At 39.3% G+C, this 22,403-nt stretch overlaps 1 protein-coding gene across 2 annotated transcripts in view; it reads left to right on the top strand.

Annotated features, from left to right (window-relative positions):
• The window catches only part of OPHN1 (oligophrenin 1), a 383,582-nt gene that overhangs the window by 171,912 nt on the left and 189,267 nt on the right, over positions 1-22,403 (top strand). For both annotated transcript variants that reach the window (XM_055266931.2, XM_055266932.2), the window contains exon 6: positions 20,068-20,169. In XM_055266931.2, coding sequence (XP_055122906.1) covers positions 20,068-20,169 — 102 coding nt within the window. The remainder of the gene's footprint in view (positions 1-20,067; positions 20,170-22,403) is intronic.

The following is a 22,403-nucleotide window of genomic DNA, read 5'->3' as shown; positions in this document are numbered from 1 at the left end:
GGAGGATGGCTATTGAATTGGCAATGAACAGTGACTGTCATAATGGCCTTTTGAGAATAGAGATGCTGGACTCTAACCAGGAGCCTCTGGAATATATTCAAAGGGCAGGAAAGGGAAAAATACTGGTTATCTATCTATAGTACTTTAATATAATAATCACAGAGGCACTTTCACCATATCTTGTCTTCCAAAGAGAGATTGCCTCAAAGACCCAGAGAGGGAATGTGACCCCTCCTAGGTCCTACGGGAAGCTAGTGGCAGAGCAAAGGAATAATACTCATATTCTTTTGCTACCTTCATGCTGCTTGTATCACTTTTGTTCCTCCAGCAGGTCTTAAGCACTGTTCCACAGTGAGCAGGTCTACGCACACCTACCCCTGAAGTCTAGGAAAGCTGAGAGGCTTAAGAAAGAAGCTGACATGTCCAGTTTCTGAGAGAGAAACATGTAATAGATATTTACAAATAGAAGCCATAGTCTTGGGCAGCAGTGAGACAAGATGGTGGATCCCTGAGCTGTTACCCGCTAGACCCAGGGCTTACATACCACAGGGACGGAATGTGTAGGACAATTGAAGTTGACCTGCCTGGCAAAGGCAAGAATGCTATGTGAATCTTTCTGAGGGTAGGATCTATGGTCAAAGTTATTCTGATCTAAGGGCAAGATTGATAACAGTAGATAAAGTAGAAATCTTAGAGGCATTTCCAGAACAGAGGTTAATCAGAAGTCAATATAGTAGATTCGCGTCCAAGATGGAGTTGCTTTAGCTTCTACAGGCACTTTAAGAACATATTTGGCAGTGATTTCTGCCTATATGATATAAGCATATTGTGGTTTTAAAATTTTAAAAAATTTAACTGAATTTGACTTATTACTATCCATTTATATTGTAGCTTACATTTAGCAGCAGAAGAGACCTTCAAAGTTCTTAGTCCCACCTCACTTTACGGTTGAGGGAACTGAGGCTTAGAAGGTTAATTGAGTGACCTAGGGGCATAGATGGTTAGCAGGGGACATGGGATCAGAACCCAGGTCACCTGATTCCTAGTCAGATGTAATCACCAGTTCTTCAGAGATATTCCATAAATATAATATTTTGGACAGAGCTCTGAGTTTTATTTTTGTTCAAATTATGCTGAGATAACCTTGTAGGCCCAATGTCTCGGCCCTCATTTAACCCATTCCTGCTTTAGCCATTTCTCTTCAGAAAGAATCAGATGCACCTTTTTGCATCACAGTTTCCTTGTCTGAAAAAAAAAATGAGGATAATGAACTTACATGGTTTATTTTACTTCTGAAGTTCTGTGATTAATACAAGCCAAGACTAGAGCCTAGCTGGGTGTATTTTTATTTTAATAAACTACTAAGCCAATATTTATCCAGACAACTTAGTTAATATAACTTTTTTTTTACTTGCTTGTTTTTTAACCACAGTGGGTGTTTAAAAATTGTCTTTCAACTGGCACTATGTTGTCAGTCTCACCAGGCACAGCAGTCTTTGAGGAGGTCCATCTTCCAAAGCCAGACTTCCTCTAAAAAAAACTCCCCAGGAAACTGGCTTCTGCTCACAGTAGGATATGCATGTCCAGAGGATTTTTTTTCTTATTTACTTATGTGGCCTCTGTGTGTGTGAGATAAAGCTGCTTCTCACTTCCTTTGACAATTAGGAAGTGGCTGGCATTATTAGGCAAGTAAGGGGGGAAAAACCCTGCACCACAACCGGAACTCAATAGTTAAAAGGAAATTGTTATATTGTTTTCAAAGCATTTACTTTCCTCTCCTTGATTGTATCAAGGAAGATGCCAATTCATCATCATCATTGCTATTCTTATGAAACACTCAATATGTATTAAATATTTATCATGCAATCTCTTTTGAGCCTTTCGACAACTCTATGATGCAGCCCCTACTGTAACATTTATTTTGCGAGGAAACTGAGGCAGGAAAATAAGAACTTTAAACAAGCTGGTGTTTGAGTTCATGGGTAAACCCTCTCATTGGAAAATGGGAAATTGTTGGTAGATGATGTTGCCTGATGATATGTATGGCGATTTAATTTGGGTTCAGATTTTTAATTCTTTAAGACATTATCATTGCCAAGGAATACTTTTCTGAGAACCCCAGAAAACCTTGCATATAGGTTAGATATCATAAGAATAACATAACAAAGCATCCCAAAATTCAGTGGCATAAAGCAATAAGCATTTATTTCCGGCTCACACATCTATGGGTTGGCTGAGGTAGCTAGCTTTGTTTTTTATTCAATTAGGCTCGATGGGGCTTGGCTCAGGCCACAAGTTCCATTTAGGTCTGCTGTATGTGTCTCAATTTTTCATGGATCAGAGGGTCACCTGAGGCAGATTATTCTCAGGATGGTGGCAGAAGTGCATGGTGGGTAAGCAGAGACACGTGAGGTCTTTCAAAGCTAGGCTCAAAGCCAGCCTACCATTGCTTCCTTACAAATTCAGTTGGCCAAAACAAATCATATGGCCAAGCCCAACATCAGTAAGGAGGTGAAACACATTCTTCATTTAGCAGAACTGCAAGGTCACGTGGCAGAGTACATGGATACAGAGAGGTGGGGGAAATTTGGGAACAATAATTCAATCTGCCATGCCTTGGCTGAAAAGTAGTGGTAGTAGGAAGTCAGAAGATGAGAGCTAGAAAAGATACTCTGATGGAGAGTGAGAGGTGTAATGGGAAGATCCTTATGGTTAGGAGATCTGGTTTTGAGTCCTAACTGTGACACTTTTTTAGCATGACCTTGAACAAGTCATTTTCCTTGATATTTGAGCATTAAGCGTCCATGTGATGTCTTCGTCTTGTATTTTCACTTACTAGATAAGGATGTAGAGTAAATGAATGCAATGATTAGTCTATGTTCAAACAGCTAGGTTGAATCAGTCAAGACTGGAACTTTGAGTTCTTTTTCCATTCCTCAATCTTCATTGCTTTAGAAGAATAGTTAATATTTGTGGAGGGGCCTGGTGCGGTGGCTCTCGCCTGTAATCGCAGCACTTTGGGAGGCTGAGGCAGGTGGATCACGAGGTCAGGAGATTGAGACCATCCTGGCCAACATGGCGAAATCCCGTCTGTACTAAAAATACAAAAATTAGCTGAGTGTGGTGGTGCGTGCCTGTAATCCCAGCTACTCGGGAGGCTAGGCAGGAGAATTGCTTGAACCTGGGAGGTGGAGATTGCAGTAAGCTGAGATTGCGCCATTGTACTCCAGCCTGGCAATAGAGTGAGACTCCGTCTCCAAAAAAAAAAAAAAAAAAAAAAAAAAAATTTGAGGAGGGGTGTTGGGAGAGGTTTCAGCTCTCCTCCTTTTCTCATGAAATTAAAGCTGTTTTACTACAATTCTGCTTTCCACATTACCATGCTTATCTGTTTGCCATTTCTTCAAAGGCCTGAACAAGGAGAAGTAGGCCAAAATCATAATAGGAAGAACTGAAGTTCAGGCAGAATAAGTGCTTTTTGCATGTAACTGTACTTAAATGTTATATATTATTAGGGAAACTGGTAACATTGCTGTCCCCAAATATCTTTTAGAGAGGCATCTGTTGCTATGTGATGTGTTAAGTGGAGTTATTCCTGGAAGCAGCACAGTGGGCTAGATATGACTCATGGCCTCTTCTGTCCTTATGCTATTATAACATATTTACATGTGTTTATTTGTCAGACATTCATATCATACTCATATAGTGCCAGGTATTCTTCTAAGAAGTCTACAGGTACTGATTCATTTAATTCTCAAAACTATGAGATAGGGAGTCTTACTTTTTCCTGTTTTACAGATTAAAATAAACACAAATACCAAACACAAACAAGGAACAACAACAAAAACCTAAGGCACAGGGAGGTGACATAACTTTGGCACAGTCAAGCACTAGAAAGGAGCAGAGCTGGTACTTGAACCGAGGTTATCTGATTCCAGAGTCCACACCTTTAGCCACATGGCACATAGGCATCAGAACTGAGCAGGCCAACTCTGCTACTTACTAGTTCTGTGACATGGAGTGAAGTACTTCACTCCTCTGAGCCTTGTTTTCAACTCTAAAATGTGAACAATAATTATATCAGCCTCACAGGGTTATTGTGAGGATTCAATGAGATAGTGCACAAAACATGCTTGGCATTGAAACATTAGTTCTATTTCCGTGAAGTACTTGTATACATTTTAAAGATGACTTTATAAGTCTTCCTTTTAACTTATAGTTTATGAACTCTTACAAGGTTTATAATCCTTGGCTTGATTGATTTATCTGTATGACTGATTCCTTAGCGGTCTGTAAGACAATTTGGCATTGCCATTTCTGTCTAACACAGGAAAAGAGCAATGAGGCAATTTCCCTTGGGGCAGAGATTGAGAGCCAGTGACCCCATGTATCTTGGCTGTCTGAGAAGTTGCTGAACTGTGCCATCGCCTTTTTCCACATTTATCCTTACCTTAAAAATAGTCATGAATCTGAATTTTGTATATAGTGTTGAAGGTGAATCTTACATTATAGTTTTTAGAGTTCTCATTTGTTATGCTCATTATTTTTTCTCTTGACACCCCAGCAAGAATTTAGGAAACCTTTGCTGGAGTGCCCTTGTGAAGAAAGGCCTTGGTTGGTTACATGCCAAAGTACCACGTCCTGCTGACAAGAAGCGTTCTCCTCCTATACAAAGAGTGATACAGTATTCACTCAGAGCTCACAGCCCTGCCTGTTCTGCATGCTGGGATCCTCGGGGACTGGTGCAAGTGGGTGGAGGAGGTTATATAAGCTCACATCTCCTTCCAAGTGGGAAGAGGCAAGGGACAACAGCTGTCAGCTCCACAGCTGGTCTTGCCAGCCCAAGTGATCCCAGCTTTATTTGATCAGAGAAGAAGGCTTCTCAGTACACAGAGGGGAGATTTGCTGATCCAGAGCCAATGTTTTAAAACTTTGGCAATTTGTGCTAACTTCCTCTAGCTAGGACAGATGCTTATTGGCTCTGGCTGCCTGGACATGATGTTCTCGAGGCATTTTGTGTCATCCTGAATTGGGCCCCAGCTAGCTGCTCATCTATAGGAGATTCTCAAGAAATGGTGCAAAGCTCATTACCCTTAGACTTTTGGTTGGACAGTTGCTCTTGCATCAGTATCCATTTCATTACCTTAAACTAAAAGAAGAAAATAAATTCTCAAAAGGCAGATATAAAACACAGCAATCTCCATAGGCCATTTTTTTATTTTTAATTTTTTGGGGTACATAGTAGGTATATACATTTATGGAGTACATGAGATGTTTTGATACAGGCATGCAATGCATAATAATCACATCAGGGTAAATGGGGTATTCATCACCTCAAGCATTTATTCTTTGTGTTACAAACAGTCTGATTATACTCTTTAAGTTATTTTAAAATGTATAATTAAGTTATTATTGACTATATTCACTCTGTATTGCTATCCAATAGTAGGTCTTATTCATTCTTTCTAATTTTTTATACTCATTTACCATCCCTACCTCCCCACCATCCCTCCGCTACCTTTCCCAGCCTCTGGCAAGCATCTTTCTATATCCTATGTCCATGAGTTCAATTCTTTTGATTTTTAGATCCCACAAATAAGTGAGAACATGTGACGTTTGTCTTTCTGTGCCTGGCTTATTTCACTTAACATAATGATCTCCAGTCCCATCCACGTTGTTGCAAGTGACTGGATCTCATTCTTTTTTATGGCTGAATAGTTACTCCACTGTGTACACATACTACATTTTCTTTATCCATTCATCTGTTGATGGACATTTAGGTTGCTTCCAAATCTTAGCTGTTGTAAACAGTGCTACAACAAACATCGGAGTACAGATATCTCTTTGATACACTGATTTCCTTTCTTTGAGGTATATACCCAGCAGTGGGATTGCTGGATCTTACAGTGGTTCAAGTTTTAGTTTTGTGAGGAACCTCCCAACTGTTCTCCATAGTGGTTGTACTAATTTACATGTCCACCAACAGTGTACATCAGTTCCCTTTTCTCCACATCCTTCCTAGCATTTGTTATTGCCTGTCTTTTGGATAGAAGCCATTTTCACTGGGTGAGATGATACCTCATTGTAGTTTTGATTTGCATTTCTTTGATCAATGATGTTGAGCATCTTTTCATATGCCTGTTTGCCATTTGTATGTCTTTTTTTTTTTTTTTTGAGAAATGTCTATTCAAATCTTTTGCCCATTTTTGGTCCAGTTTTCTTTTCTGCTTCAATAGGAAAGCACTGAGTTCAATGCATCACAACTGCTGTGTTCTCCTGCCTCCAGCAGCCAGAGATGTTCTCCGAAACATGCTGCTGCTGCCAGCGGTTGGCAGGGTGGTGGTATCTGCAATTCTGGACTGTTTTATCTATCTCCTCAGTGTCCTTTCAGCGATATGAAGTTACAACCAGGTACTTTGTACTATGAGTGCTTACATGATTTTTGGTTCTGATGAAGGTATATTTTTCTGTGTAGATAGTTGTTAACTTGGTGTCAGTGCAGTGGAGGGGGACAATCGGTGGAGCCTTCTATTTCGATATCTTGCTCTGCATCTTCCCACAATAATTGGCAATTTATTCTTTTAAAATTTTGAGATGAGCGGAGTGCAGTAGCGTGATCTCGGCTCATTGCAACCTCCCACCTCAGCCTTCGGAGTGGCTGGAAATAGAGGCACATGCCACCATGCTCGGCTAATTTTTGTATTTTTTTTTTTTTTGTAGAGACTGGGTTTTGCCATGTTACCCAGGCTGGTCTCAAACTCCTGGGCTCAAGCAATCCTCCCACCTTGGCCTCCCAAAGTGCTGATATTATAGGCATGAGCCACTGCGCTCGACCTGGCAATTTATTCTTGATTTACTGTAACTCTGTTTGGGAATGACATGGCTAGCACATAACTTCATGTCAACATTTCTTTTTACAACTGAAAGGAATATTGCGCTTTTGGGATGCATCTCTTGTCCTTGGTGGACTATAAGGGTGTTGAAAACCAGTTCTAATGGCCTGTCCTCTGTAGATGCCCCTCAGAGCTAAGTCTATGCCTGTTACAAGCTTAGTTACTATATTTATAGCTAGCACAGATAAGGAATCTATGTGATGGAATATTAAATTTATGCCTGACAAGCAAAACTACAGTAAAGAGAAAATTTGCCTATGGCCTTAAATACTTTGGAGACAGGCAAATTTACAAGGACAGTATGTGGGGTTGGGGTTATAATATGATCGTGTACACAGAGAGAGTACAGGAAGGACTGCAAACAAAGATAGGATATGGGGATTTTGAGGAAGACTTAGAGAAGACACCATTGAGAAGATGATACATGTATGGAATCTTGAAGGATGATTTGAAATTAGCCAGTGAAGTGGAGTGTGAGGTACAAGGATGCTAAGTGGAGGGCTCTGCTTGTACAAAGATAGAAAGTTTTCAAAGTACACATTGCCATCTCATGAGGGATCATGTATATCCTCTCAAGGTGTGTATACTTAGTCCTGTAGTTGATATGGAACGCTTTGCAGCAGGGAAATGTAGTAGGTTTTAGATAGTTTAACCCATCTCTTACTGGTTTTTTGCCTTGGGTAAGATATTTAATGTTCCTGACGTTTAGTTTCTTCATTTGTAAAACAGTACTACTAAAGTTTATTATACAGCAACTTTGATCATTAAATGGGGGTCAAATATCTAGACTATGCATAGTATATTGCAGCTACTCAGAAAATAACAGATTCTCCTTTCTTTGTACTCATGTTTGGTTTCCTGTATTACATTATATTTTAATTTAGCAAGTGTATCTTGAGCACCCATTTTCACCTATTTCAATGCTAGGCCCTAGGGATAGAGTTGAATAAGATACTGTCCTTGACTTTATGGAGCTACAAGGTATGTAAACTAACTATTCTAACCACAAGACCATGGTTTCTTGTCTCCTCTGTGCCACTGGGCAACCATCGACCCACTCATTTTCTAGCCTTCTGCAAAACTCCTCTTTATCCTTACCTATCTTTGCCTTTTTATCTCTCATCTCAGAAAACATCCTGGCCCTTCTCCTGCCCATAGATGATTTCTTCATTTGGGCTTTTTATCCCATTCCTTGTATTTTCTTATTTTTTCTCCCTCCATATAGCAACACACTTAAATCCCTCTTGCATTAAAAACAGAGCCCCATTCTTACTGTCAAGGCCTGGAATGACTACAGCATAACAGTTTTAGCTAAATGATGATAGTCAACACATTGTAGCAATAGGAACTCAAGAGTTGACATTATTTTAAAACGGAGGTATGCTACCGCAGGATGGTTTGTTAGCAGGGAGCAAGGTGCTTAGTTCAGTGGTGGTAGGAAGGGGATAATGGCAAGTGTCAAAATTGTCCATAACTGGCCAGGCACAGTGGCTCACGCCTGTAATTCCCATACTTTGAGAGGCCGAGGCAGGTGGATCACCTGAGGTCAGGAGTTCAAGACCAGCCTGGCCAACATGGTGAAACCCTGTCTCTACTAAAAAGATAAAAATTAGCCAGGCCTGGTGGCATGCACCTGTAATTCCAGCTACTCGGGAGGCTGAGGCAGGAGAATAGCTCGAACCTGGGAGGCAGAGGTTGTGGTGAGCTGAGATTGCACCATTGCACTCCAGCCTGGGTGACAAGAATGAAACTCCATCTCAAAAATAAATAAATAAATAAATAATAAATAAAGACTGTCCATAACCAAATTTGATCCAGTTATAGGGGGCATGATTATCAATGGAGGGTGTGATTCACACAAAATTCATCTGGCACTCAAGTGGTATGCAAGGTAGAGACTGGGAATTCTGAACCAGATAGAAATCCTGATGTTTCAGATGGGACACAAAGTCAGAGTCAGGCTGGTAGCCATATTGACATGACAGTAAATCTAGTGTATGGGGCTGGAGTTCTTAATCCACCCTGTCTCGTTGTAGACTTGGTCTCAGCAACTAGAGCCAGGGTAGTTCTTAATATGAACAAATTAAGTAGACTCCACTCTTGAAAGAAGAAACCAGTCAGCTAAATGCCTTACTATTTAAATAAGGAAATCTTTGAGAAAGTGTGTTTTAAATAGAAGAAATCATATGAACAAAAAGCACAGTATGAAAAAGTGTGGCATATTTGGGGAACATATAGTAATCTGGTGTGATTAGAATATACATGTTTCATACAAGGAGTGGAAGAGGTGAAACTGGAGAGTAGATTGGTGTGAGACTGCAGGGCCTTGAATACGAGGCTAAAGAGTTTATACTTGGTACTGAGTTAAGTCTACTAGTACTGTCTTATACCTGGTGTCTGTGGGATCTCATTTAGGGGTGTGGTGTGTCCTTAAAGCATTTCCTTAGTGCCTTTCCTTGTAAAATATATGGTGGTTTCTTCACAAGGTTATCTATTTCTACATTGAGAATATTGAGAGTCAGAAGGTTAAGATTTTTGTTTAGGTACATCACTCCCCGGGGACTGTTGTGGGGTGGGGGGAGGGGGGAGGGATAGCATTAGGAGATATACCTAATGCTAAATGACGAGTTAATGGATGCAGCACACCAACATGGCACATGTATACATATGTAACAAACCTGCACGTTGTGCACATGTACCCTAAAACTTAAAGTATAATAATAATAATAATAATAAAAAGGTAATGTAAGTAGTAAATGGAAAATGCAGAATTTGAACGTGGTTTAGTGCCCTTTCCTAGTATATAACCTAGTATATTGTTGAGGTTAGAAGTAAGGGCTTTAGAGTCAATTATGGGTTTGAATCTCCATTTCTTTTACTTCTATTAGCTTGTGTAATTTTGGAACAGTTCATTTTCTGAGGCTCAGGCTCATTCCTCTTCTGTAAAATTGGGATAAGAATAGTAACATTCACAGGCTTGTATGAGGATTCAAAGAGGTAATGCATATCAAGTGCTTAACATAACAACTTACAAATAATACTCAATAATTGGTAACTATTTCTAGTATTACATCAAAGTTATATTAGAAAAATGTGTTTTTACTTGAAAAAGTTAACTCAGAATATGTAGAATAAAAGGAGTTGATCCAGTATTCTGATGTTATAGTCATATTTGGATAGGAATTCATGCTTGTTCTGCACTGAGGTTGCAAATTTGCTTCATGTGTTCATTCACTGATTCACTAAACAGATGTTAATTTGGCCACACTCTGTACCTGACACCATTCCTTGTACAATGAACAGGACAGATGAAGTCTCTGCTTATGTAGACCTTACATTTTAGTGGTGTGCCAGAGGATGGGAGGCAGATGTTAAACAAATAATTAGATAAATAATTTCATATTGCAATAAATGCAATAAATGCTTTGAAGACAATAAAATCGGTGATTTGATGTTACTTGTGGGGGTGCAGTTGGTCTAGGGCAACTTTAGAAGGAGTCATAATGGACAGCCTCTGAAGATGTGACACTTCAGGTGTGACCTGAACATTGAAAAGAAGCCAGTCATGAGAAAAATTTGAGAAAGAGTGTTCTAGTCATGGCAAGTGCACAAAGGTCCTGAGGTAGGAACAAGCTTAGTGGTTTGTCTAAGGAACTAAAAGAAGGCCATTGTGTCTGAAGTGAAAACTGATGAGAGAGTGTTCTGGCCCAGGCCAGATCATAGGGGATTTTGTAGGTCATAGTAAGAACTATGGATTTTATCCCAAGCGCAGTGTGCAGTCCTGGAAGTTTTTAACTGTGGGTAATGAGATGATCAATTTATATGTTTTTGATAATAATAGCTTTTGTTTATTGGACAGATACAGTGATAAGCACATTACATGCATGTATTTCATTAGTCTTCACACAACCCAGTAAAATATGATGTTATTTTTGTGATTATTTTAGAGATTAAGAAATCTGAAGCGTAGTAAGGTTAATTTTTTAAAGGTCACAAAATTATTGTTATTCATAGAACCAAGATTTGAGTTTGGGTTTATTTGATCCTAAGCCTACATGGCTTTTATTAAGCTAAAATATATATAACAGGCCGGGCATGGTGGCCCACACCTGTAATCCCAGCACTTTGGGAGGCCAAGACGGGTGGATTACTTGAGGTCCGGAGTTTGAGACCTGCCTGGCCAACATGTTGAAACCCTGTCTCTACCAAAAATACAAAAATTAGCTGGGCGTGGTGGCGGGTACCTCTAATCCCAGCTACTCAGGAGGCTGAGGCAAGAGAATTGCTTGAACCTGGGAGGCGGAGGTTGCAGTGAGCTGAGATCGTGCCACTGCACTCCAGCCTGGGTGACAGAACGAGACTCCAGGTCAAAATAAATACATAAATAAAATATATATAACAACATTGGCTATTTTAATAGTTTTAAGTGTGTAATTCAGAAATATTTGATTATATTAAAAATGATATGCAACCATCACCATCAAATATTTCCAAAACCCTTTTATCACCCCAAGCAGAAACTCTGTACCCTGTAAGGAATGACTCCCCATTTTCCCCAGCCCTGGTAAAGTCTAATTTACTTTCTGTCTTCTCTATGAATTTTCTTATTCTAGCCGGGCTTGCTGGCTCATGCCTGTAATCCTAGCACTTTGGGAGGCCAAGATGGGCAGATCATGTGAGGTCAGGAGTTTGAGACCTCAGCCAACATGGCGAAACCCCATCTCTACTAAAAATACAAAAATTAGCCAGGCGTAGTGGCACATGCCTGTAGTCCTAGCTACGTGGGAGGCTGAGGCAGGAAAATCACTTGAACCCAGGAGGCAAAGGTTGCAGTGAGCCAAGATTGCACCACTGCACTTCAGCTTGGGCAACACAGCAAGACTCCATCTTAAAAAAAAAAAAGAATTTTCTTATTCTAGATATGTCATATAAATGAATTCATACTATATTTCTCTTTTTGTGTCTGACCTATTTGAATTAGCATAATGTTTTCCAGGTTCATTCATGTTGTAGCATGTATCAGGAGTTCCTTCCTTCTTTATGGGTTAATAATATTCCATCTTGTATATATACCACATATTTTTTGTCCATTTATCCATTGATAGACATTTGGGTTTTTTCCACCTTTTGGCCATTGTGAATACTGCAGGGAACATTGGTCACCAAGTATCTGCTTGAGTCCCTGTTATTTATTATTTTGGGTATACACTTTGGAGGGAAATTGCCTGGTTATATGATAATTCTGTGTTTAAATTTTTGAGAACATGACAAAATATTTACCTGGGTGCCTGTACCGTTTTACTTTCCCATCAGCAGTTCACAAGAGTTCCAATTTCTTCACATCCTCAATAACACTTATTTTCCACATATATAATTTTCATTTCTAATTTTTTTATAGACAGGATCTCAGCCTGTCACCCAGGCTGGAGTGCAGTGGCATGATAATAGCTCACTGCAGCCTTGAATTCCTGAGTTCAAGAGATCCTCCTGCCCCAGCTTCCTGACTAGCTAGGAATACAGGCATGTGCTACTACATCCAGCCTTTTTTTTTTTTTTTTAGTAGAGATGGGGTCTCACCATGCTGGTCTCAAACTCCTGGCTTCAAGCGATCCTTCTACCTTAGCCTCCCAAAGCTCTGGGATTACAGGCTATTTTCTGTATTTTTTATTTTAGATATCCTAATAACTGTGAAGTCATATTTCATTGTGATTTTGATTTGCATTTCCAATAACTAATGATGTTGAGTATCTTTTCATGTATTCATTGGCTATTTCTATATCTTGTGATATGGCCATATGTCTGTTCAAGTTTTGCTCATTTATTTTCTTATTGTTGAGCTTTTTCTTTTTTGGAGATGGAGTTTTGCTCTTGTTGCCCAGACTGGAGTGCAATGACGCGATCTCGGCTCACTGCAACCTCCGCCTCCCAAGTTCAGGTGATTCTCCTGCCTCAGCCTCCCAGGTAGCTGGGATTACAGGCATTCACCACCACGCCCAGCTAATTTTTTGTATTTTTAATAGAGACAGGGTTTCACTATGTTGGCCAGGCTAGTCTTGGACTCCTGACCTCAGGTGATCTGACTGCCTCAGCCTCCCAAAGTCCTGGGATTACAGATGTGAGCCACTGTGCCCAGCCTCTTATTGTTGAGTTTTAAGAGTTCATTTTATGTTTTGCATACTAGACCTTTGTCAAATATATGTGCATAATGGTGTATAATTTTATATAAATGTGATCATATAGCATTCTGTTTCGTAACTTTTTTTAATACTCACTAATATCATGGATACCCCTGTAGGTCAATAAATGTTATTTTCTCTTACAATTTGTAATGACTCTTAATGTTCCATTACATAAATGAATTATAATTTAGTTTGTTTTTAATTTTTTGTTCCACTTTGCTATTATTAATAATGGTATAGCAAACATTTTCGTGAAACATGAACTGAAGCAGATAAAACAGCAATTTCATTGGAACTTTTAACATTTGCCTTTCTGAAACTGATAATAATTGCCCAGGAAAAATAAGTGGCAATATCAAAATCTTAACAATACAATAAGTTTGAGCTATTTTATGTACATAGAATACACAGAACTTTGTATCCAAGAAACAGGGATACATGTTCTCTTGGGTACACAGACAACATTAAGAAATATAAACTATGCATTAGGCTATAAAGGAATCCTCAAAAATTCAAAAGATTCTATATCACATAGAGTATGTTTTCTAACCATAAGAAAATAAAATTAAAAATTAATGATAAATATTAAAACATTCCATATTTGGGAACTAACAAAATGGTAAATATTCTTTGGGTTAAAAAAAATACATTTTACTATGAAATGACAATGAAGTCAGTATATATCCACATTTGTGGGACACAGCTCATTATGTAGAAAGGAAGTTCATTGCTTTAGATATATTGATCAACAAATAATAAAGATTAAAAACAAATGTGTTGAGCATTTAAATTAAAAAAATTGATAACAACAACAAAACCTACCCAAAGTGACAAAACAGTGGGACATTTAAGACTTAAGGGCAGAAGTCAAATAAATTAAAAAACAACTATAAGAATGAAAAATGGTAGAGGTAATTAACAAAGCCAAAAATTAGTTGTTGAAAGGATTAACAAGGTAGACTGGCAGGAAGATGCAAACAAACACAGTAGAGAATATAGAGCAAAATAAATGAAATATTACAGACACAACAGATTTGTTAAAAAGACGAAAGAATTACAACACATTTGAAAAAAAGAGATGAGGTAAATTCCTAGAAAAATGTAAATGGTCAGAAGTTGGCAAAAGAGGGAGACTTTGAGTAGATGGATATATATTAAAGATATTGAAATGGAATTCATACTTCCCCTCCCCTTCACTCCCTCAGAAAAAGTGGTCCCCAAAAATTTTAGCCTTAGAAATGAGTCGGTTCAAATCCTTTCATTATTGGTGTAAAGGAGAAAAATCATGTGCTTATTGTAATCAAATTAGAATTGCAGGAAAATTACTTAAGTAAATAATATTTATATGATAACCTATAGCAAACATTATACTAAATGGAGAAACTTTAAATATGTTCATCTTATGATGAAGAACAAGAGAAAGATACCCATTCATCTACTATTGCTTAACCCAGTACTGGAGAGCCTCACTAATACTGTTAGAATGAAAACTGGCCGGGCGCAGTGGCTCATGCCGATAATCCCAACACTTTGGGAGGGCGAGGCGAGGAGATCACCTGAGGTCAGGAGTTTGAGATCTGCCTGGCCGACATGGCAAAAACCCATCTCCACTAAAAATACAACAAATTAGCCAGACATGGTGGCTGGTGCCTGTAGTTCCAGCTACTTGGGAGGCTGAGGCAGGAGAATTGCTTGAACCCGGGAGGCAGAGGTTGCAGTGAGCCGAGATTGCGCCACTGCACTCCAGCCTGGGAGTGAGACCTAAAGAAAAAAAAAATAGAAAAGGAAAGAAAATTAAATAAGTGCACAAAGATGGGAAGGAAAGATATAAAATTGGTTACTATTTGAAAAACATTACAAAACAGCATGGTGTTATTTGCAGATGATATAATTATATAACTAGGAAAATCAGCAGCATCAGTAAACTTTATAAGGACTAATAAGAAATTCACCAAATTGGCAATGACACGAGTAATTTGCCAAAGTTAATATTATTTTTAACACGTGCAATAAGTAACCAGTAAATGTGATAAGTAATATTGATACAGGAGGGGGGCAGGCAAGTGCTAGGAAGAGAAAGGTCCAGTCCCTGGCTCCACCCCTGGGCCTGTGCCCACGGACCTAGGTGAGGACAGGCATTTCTGTTTTCATGCCAAAATGTTGCATTTTCAAAGACCGCCCTGGCCCGCCATGCCCCCATCCTGTGCCTATAAAAATCCCAAGACCCTAGAGGGCAGAGACACAAGTGGTTGGACATCGAGAGGAACACACAGGGGGAAGAACACATCCGCAGACACCAGCAGATACCGGGAGGACACCGGCAGACACCAGCAGATGCCAGCAGGACACCGGCAGAACCAGCAGATGCCATCAGGCCATCTATGGCGGGAAGACACTGAGTTCAGACGAGGGCGGTCAGAGGAGAGGCAGGAGAGCTCGGCGGCTGAGCGGCCTGACTCCTGGGGAAAACGAACTTCCCACTCCATCCCCCTTCTGGCTCCCCATCCATCTGCTGAGAGCTATTTCCATCATTCAGTAAAACCTTGCACTCATTCTCCAATCCCATGTGTCGTCTGATTTTTCCGGTACACCAAGGCAAGAACCCGGGATACAGAAAGCCCTCTCTCCTTGTGATAAGGCAGAGGGTCTAATTGAGCTGATTAACACGAGCTGCCTATAGACAACAAAACTAAAAGAGCACACTGTAACGCACGCCCACTGGGGCTTAAGGAGCTGTAAGCATTTGCCCCTAGAGGCTGCCTTGGGGTTAAAACCCACATGCCCCACAACCTGCCCATCTGCATGCGCCCCCTAAAGGTTTGAGCAGAGAGGCACCGAAGAAGCGAGCCACAGCCCAGTCTCATGCCCTGTGAAGGGGGTGAGGGAACTTTTCCCGTTTCAATATCATTCACATTACCAATAAAAACTAAAATATGCAGAAATTATTTTTTAAAAGAAATACACAAGATCTCTATTGGGAAAAACATTAAAATCTAGTAAAGGACATGGAAGAAAATATAAATAAATTCCAGACCTTTCCTATTTTCAAATGGATTTCGTTAATATACAGATGTTAATTCTCCTCTAATTAATCTATAAATTAAAGTTTAGTTGGGTTTTTAGCTTAATATGCACAAATAGCTAAGTTAACCTTAAAATAAAGACAAAAGAAGGGAGATTTTTCTCTACCAGACAGCACACATGTTACAAAGTCAGTGGAGTGAAAACAGTCGGATATTGGTCCTCAAACAGAAGGCTAGTCAAACAGAATAGATAGTTGAAGTTCAAACTCACATTAATTTAATGTAAAATGAAAATGACACTCCAAATTAATGGGGAGTGGAAAAATTCATAGGTGATTATAGGAATAATGAATCTCTATATAGAGAAATATAAAACTGGATTCCTACCTAACATCACAAACAATGCTGAATTCCAGACGGATGAAGGGCCTAGAAGTGAAAGGCAAAACTCAAAGGTTGTTTCTGTCCTGTGTATATACCCTTTTCTGATAAATATATGGAACAAACTAGGAATTCAAGGGAACTTCTTCAAACTGATTGATGGCAGCTGTAACCAAAACTAGAAGTTAACATCACACATAAGGGAAAGACTAAAATCTTTTCCTCTATGGTAAAGAACAAAATAAGGATGTCTGCTCTCTTCACTTTGATTCAACATTGCACTGGAGGTTCTAGTTAGCATAATTAGCCAAAATTGGGAAGAAGTAAATCTATCTCTATTTGCAGATGACTTCATGTTGTATATAGAAAATTCTAAGGAACACACACACACAAACACACACACACACACACACACACAACTAATGAAGGAATTCAACAACATTGTGTAGGATACAGGATCAGTATATAAAAATAAATTTTATTTCTATCTACTTTGGAATAAAATTGTATTTCTATTGACATTAATAATGTGAACATTAAGAAAACAATCTGATTTAATCAAAATGATTAAAATACTTAGGTATAAATTTAACAAAAGATGTGCAAGACTTAAATGCTGAAAACTACAAAACATCATTGAAAGAAATTAAAGAAGCCCTAAATCAATAGAAAGACAAGCTGTGTTCGTGAATTGAAAGCCTTAATATTGTTAAGATGGCATTACTCATCAAGTTGATCTACAGATTCAATGCAAGCCCTATCAAAATTCCAGCTGGCCATTTCACACAAAGTGATAAGATGATCCTAATATCCACATAGAAATGGAAAGGACCAGAATAGAAAAAAATGTCAAAGGCAAATTTTTAAATTTCAAAACTTACTACAGGCCGGGCGTTGTGGCTCATGCCTGTAATTCCAACACTTTGGGAGGCTGAAGCGGGTGGATTACCTGAGGTCAGGAGTTCGAGACCAGCCTGGTCAACATGGTGAAACCCCATGTCTACTAAAAGTACAAAATTAGCTGGGTTTAGTGGCACATGCCTGTAATCTCAATTACTTGGGAGGGTGAGGCAGGAGAATCTCTTGAACCCAGGAGGTGGAGGTTGCTGTGAGCCGAGATCGCACTGCTGCACTCCAGCCTGGGCAACAAGAGTGAAACTCCATCTCAAAACAAAACAAAAGAAAACTTACTACAAAGCCACAGTAATCAAGACAGTGTGGTGCTGACATAAAGATAGACATATAGATGAATAGAATGAAGAGTCCAGAAACAAACATTTATGGTTCACTGATAATTTACAAAGATATTAAAAGCAATCAATTGGGAAAGAATACTCTTTTGAATAAATGGTGCTCGAACTACTGGATATTTACTTGCAAAAGAATAAAGAAAACATAGTACATCCATACAGTCAAATAATATTCAGTCATAAAAAGGAATGGAGTACCGATACATGCTACAATATGGATGACCCTTGGAAACATTATGTAAGTTTAAGAAGCCAGTCACCAAAGGCCATAGTGCAGATACCAGTTAATATGAAAGATGTAGAACAGGAAAATCCATAGAGATGAATGTAGACTGTGGCTTTTTGAAAGTGGGTGGAAGGGAGAATGGAAAATGATTACTAATGTGATTAAGATTTCTTTTTGGGGTGATGAAAATATTTTGGAATTAGATAACAGCAGTGGTTGCACAGCTTTGTGAATATGCTGAAAACCCACTGAATTGTACACTTTAAAAGGATGAGTTTTATGATATGAGAATTATATTTCAGTTTTTAATTTAAAAATTGAATTGAAGGAGAAAGTATTCCACAGAATCTTATCAGTCCTTGGTGAAGGCAGTAAGGTTTTCTGGCCCATGCTTTTCTCAAATAATTGGTACTTTAAATTGATTCAACAGCTGGAGGAACAGTTTGTCCTTCCTATGTTTTGTGTGAAAATGTCTACCTCCTGTGTTTTGGTATCTGAGTTAGGGTTGGGCTATGGAACTTCTTGAGTTGTATTCCTAAGACGTCTTGATTATTTATAAGCCCCATGAGTGTTATTCCACCCATGATAATCTGGGCTACATGAACTGTGATCTTGGATGTTAGTTCAGCTTATTTGAACCTTAATTTCCTTTACAATATCTGCTTCTCAGGGTTGTAGAGTCTAAATGAGATAATAGATTTTAAGTGTCTATCATAGTGCCTGGCCTGATGTAGGCCTTGGTTAATGAATGTTAACTTCTTCCCTACATGTTTCCCTTCATTTAAAAAAAAAAATACTCTAGTAAAAAGCACATTTCTTTCTTTTTTCCCCGCCCACCCCGCCTGAAAAAGAGTCTTGCTCTCTCACCCAGGCTGGAATGCAGTGGCACAATCTCAGCTCACTGTAACCTCCGCCTCCCAGGTTCAAGCAACTCTCCTGCCTCAGCCTCCCAGGTAGCTGGGATTACAGGCATGCACCACCAAGCCCAGCTAATTTTTTTTCTCTTTTTTTATTTTTATTTTTTATTTTTAGTAGAGATGGGGTTTCACCATGTTGGCTAGACTGGTCTCAAACTCCTGACCTTAGGTGATCCACCCGCCTCGGCCTCCCAAAGTGCTGGCATTACAGGCATGAGCCACTGCGCCCGGCCAAAAGCATATTTCTTGTATGTCACAGGTCACTCAGCTCTGTCCTAGCTTCCTGCCCAGCAACAGATTGCTTGTAGCAGTTAACCATGGGTGAATTTTTTTTCTTTGATCTGTGTGTCCCCTGCTGTGCCTCTTCTACTACCTGGCACATTGCAGGTGCTCAGTGATTTTGGATTTCCCATGAGACAACACAAGCCATTTACATTTATTTTCCAGCATGATGCTAAGAGAAAGTAGTGTCAGCATTAGTCTACGACAAAGGAACATCGTTAGTGCTACTTTAGATGCTGTGTTTCTTCCAGTTGTGCTGAGTAGCAGAGAACTTAATTAAATTTCATACTTGAGAAGAGTAAAGGCTGAGTCCTTCATCTGCCACAAATCTTTACAACCCTTGCTTTCTAGTCAAACTTTCCAGGATTTTTTTTCTCTGTTTTTAATATCAGCTTTTTGGAGTGAAGTGCTTAAATAACACCAAGTAATTTATTAAAAAGAGACAATCCTAGGTTCCTATTTTTTTGGAAATGTTTTACTTATTATTAGCTGTCTAAGTGCATTGTAGATTAACCTTTTCATGATGTATATTTACTTCGCTTTTGTGTTATGTCTTCTTCCTTTGTAAGAAAATTTGAATGAGTGGTTAATGTATGTGAAAAATACTGGAGAGAAGAAAAGATATCTACTGCACAGGCCCTTTTAAGGTATCATTCTCTGAGGAGCAGCTTCCATAGCTTTCAGCTGTAAAAATAGGGACTGCCATTTCTGCAGGCAGAATGGTTTGGGGTTGTATTTCAGGAAGCTGAAACTGCTGAGACCAATGCAAAGCTAATTCTCTGTTGCTTTTTTTTTTTCCTTCCAGGAGCTAGAGGGATTGACCACCTGAAACCTGGCACTGTCTCCTTCATTTTCCTTTCTAAGCAGACAGAATTACAACTACAGACATTTAATCTTTGCCCTTCTCTCTCACCTTTAGGAGCGGAAAAAGAAATTTGAAAAGGATGGTGAGAGGTTTTATTCTTTACTGGATCGGCACTTACACCTGTCTTCAAAAAAGAAAGAATCTCAGTTACAAGAGGTATGTTCACAAAGCCTGCCCCTGCCTTCCATTGCTAGCTATGCCTTAGAAACAGTGTGAATTTTGTACTGCAAGGCTTTTCCCATACCCTGTCTCAGCAGGGAACCTCATGTGATAGTAGCACTTGTAGTCAAAACTGTGGCCTGAGACTCAGAAGCCCTGAATACTAAGCCAGCTCTTCCACTAACTCAGGGTGTGACCTTGGATAGGATTCTTCTTTCTTTGCCTCATTCCATTATCTGTAAAAAGAGGAGTCGAGAGTCCCTTTCAATTGCAAGTCCAAAATCCATGCGAGGATAAAGTTAAACTAGTGTTGTATTTGGTAGAAATCAGGAACAGATCTTCTACTTTTTTCCCTGAGATATTCCATAACCTTTTTTTTTTTTTTTTTTTTTTTTTTTTGGTGAGGGGTTAGGGGGGTGTCCTGTTTTGGGACTACTGCTGACCTGGGACTTGCAGTGCCTTCAGTTCAAATAAGCTACCATTCAGTGAGACCCTACCACATGCCAGAACTGTACTGGATGCAACACAACTACAGAAACAATGAGACGTGATTTCCTGCCCTTCTGCAGCTTACTGTTGGGCTACTAAATAAGCAAATACATTACTCTTATACAAATAGATTTTTTTTACGTACTTTAATGTGTATATGGTGCTTTTGTTGGGAGTGGGAAATGAGAATAGAAGACTTATGTTTGGATGTAGGGAATTTCCTTTGTGGAAGAATGTTGCCCTTCCAATTTGACGTGGTCATTAAAAAATAGGTAAAGTGTTTGACAGGTGAAAATGGAGAAATGGACCTTTCAAAAAGAGACCAATGGCCCAAAGGATGGAAGGAACATAAGTAGAATTCTATTTTAGGAATCTCAAACTGACATAGGTTGTAGGGTGAATTAGATCAGGGAGAGACTAGAAGCAGGATAAACAGTTTAGGAAACTATTGATCTAGGAAACGATCTAGGGGAAAGTGTCAGAGCCATAAGAGAGGCACTAGGGAAGGAAATGAAGGAATAAACTGATTGAGAATTTTTCTAATGGAAGAAGGGGTCTATATGTTCAATGAAAGATTCAGTAATAATGGAGATTTTAAAGATTCAAGTATGAAAAGAGATATCTGATGGAATAATATCATAGGCAGGAGCTGTCATCTTGTCCATGGTCACACAGATTGTGGCAGAGCTGGAGCTCGTCTCCTGATAACTGGTTTCATAGATATCTATCACATCATCTGAGGTGCTTGAAGGTAATAGGCCAAGAGCCTCAGTGTGGCCGGGTGCAGTGGCTCATGCCTGTAATCCCAGCATTTTGGGAGGCCAAGGCAGGTGGATCTCTTGAGGTCAAGAGTTTACAACCAGCCTGGCCAATATGGCGAAACCCCAGCTCTACTAAAAACACAAAATTAGCTGGGCATAGTGGCACATGTCTGTAATCTCAATTACTTAGGAGGCTGAGGAAAAGGATCGCTTGAACCCGGGAGGTGGAGGTTGCAGTGAGCTGAGATCACGCCATTGCACTCCAGCCTGGGTGACAAGAACGAAACTCTGTCTCAAAAAAAAAAAAAAAAAAAAAAAAAAAAAAAAAAAAAAAAGCAGCTTTAGTGGTGGATGGAGTTAGTATTGCAAAGAAGGACTACTTTCCTTCCATAAACTAGAATTAAGTCTGGGATCTTCTATCATTTTCCTTTTGCCCACTTTTGTTTTTTTTCCTTTTCTATCTATTCTGTGTCACAGTTTCTGTGCAGAAAACAGTCAACAGGCCTGAGACTGCTATGCTTAGAAAGACTTGTTTACAAAAAAAAAATTAGCCCTTGGAATGGCATCTGGGAACTTCACTGTTAAACAGCTCCCAACATTGATTTAGAAGTTTCCCTTAGTGGGTAAGAATGGCTGACTGTGCCAAGCCTGGCTCTGCAAATAATGTAGCTTATGTTGAACACCTTTTTCTTCCGGTAGTCTTGAATTTTGGTTGTGCTGGGCAGTGTGCCTGTGTAACTAGCCCCCCAGTAAAACCCTAGGCTACTCATTCTCTTATGAGCTTCCCTGACTGATAACATTTTCTCTGTGTTATTACAACTTGTTGAAGGAAGAATTAAATGTGTCTTGGGTGATACCACAATGAGAGATCTTTTGGGAGCTTCTACCTAGCTTCCTCTGCATTTTGCCCCAGACACCTTTTCTCTCTGCTCATTCTGCTGTGTACGCTTTCACTGAAATAAATCTTAGCTGTGAGTACTA

The sequence above is a fragment of the Symphalangus syndactylus genome, chromosome X (assembly GCF_028878055.3).
Source record: "Symphalangus syndactylus isolate Jambi chromosome X, NHGRI_mSymSyn1-v2.1_pri, whole genome shotgun sequence".
Taxonomy (NCBI): Eukaryota; Metazoa; Chordata; class Mammalia; order Primates; family Hylobatidae; genus Symphalangus; species Symphalangus syndactylus.
The sequence above is the reverse complement of the archived record's forward strand: the minus strand, read 5'-3'. Positions and strand labels throughout refer to the sequence as shown.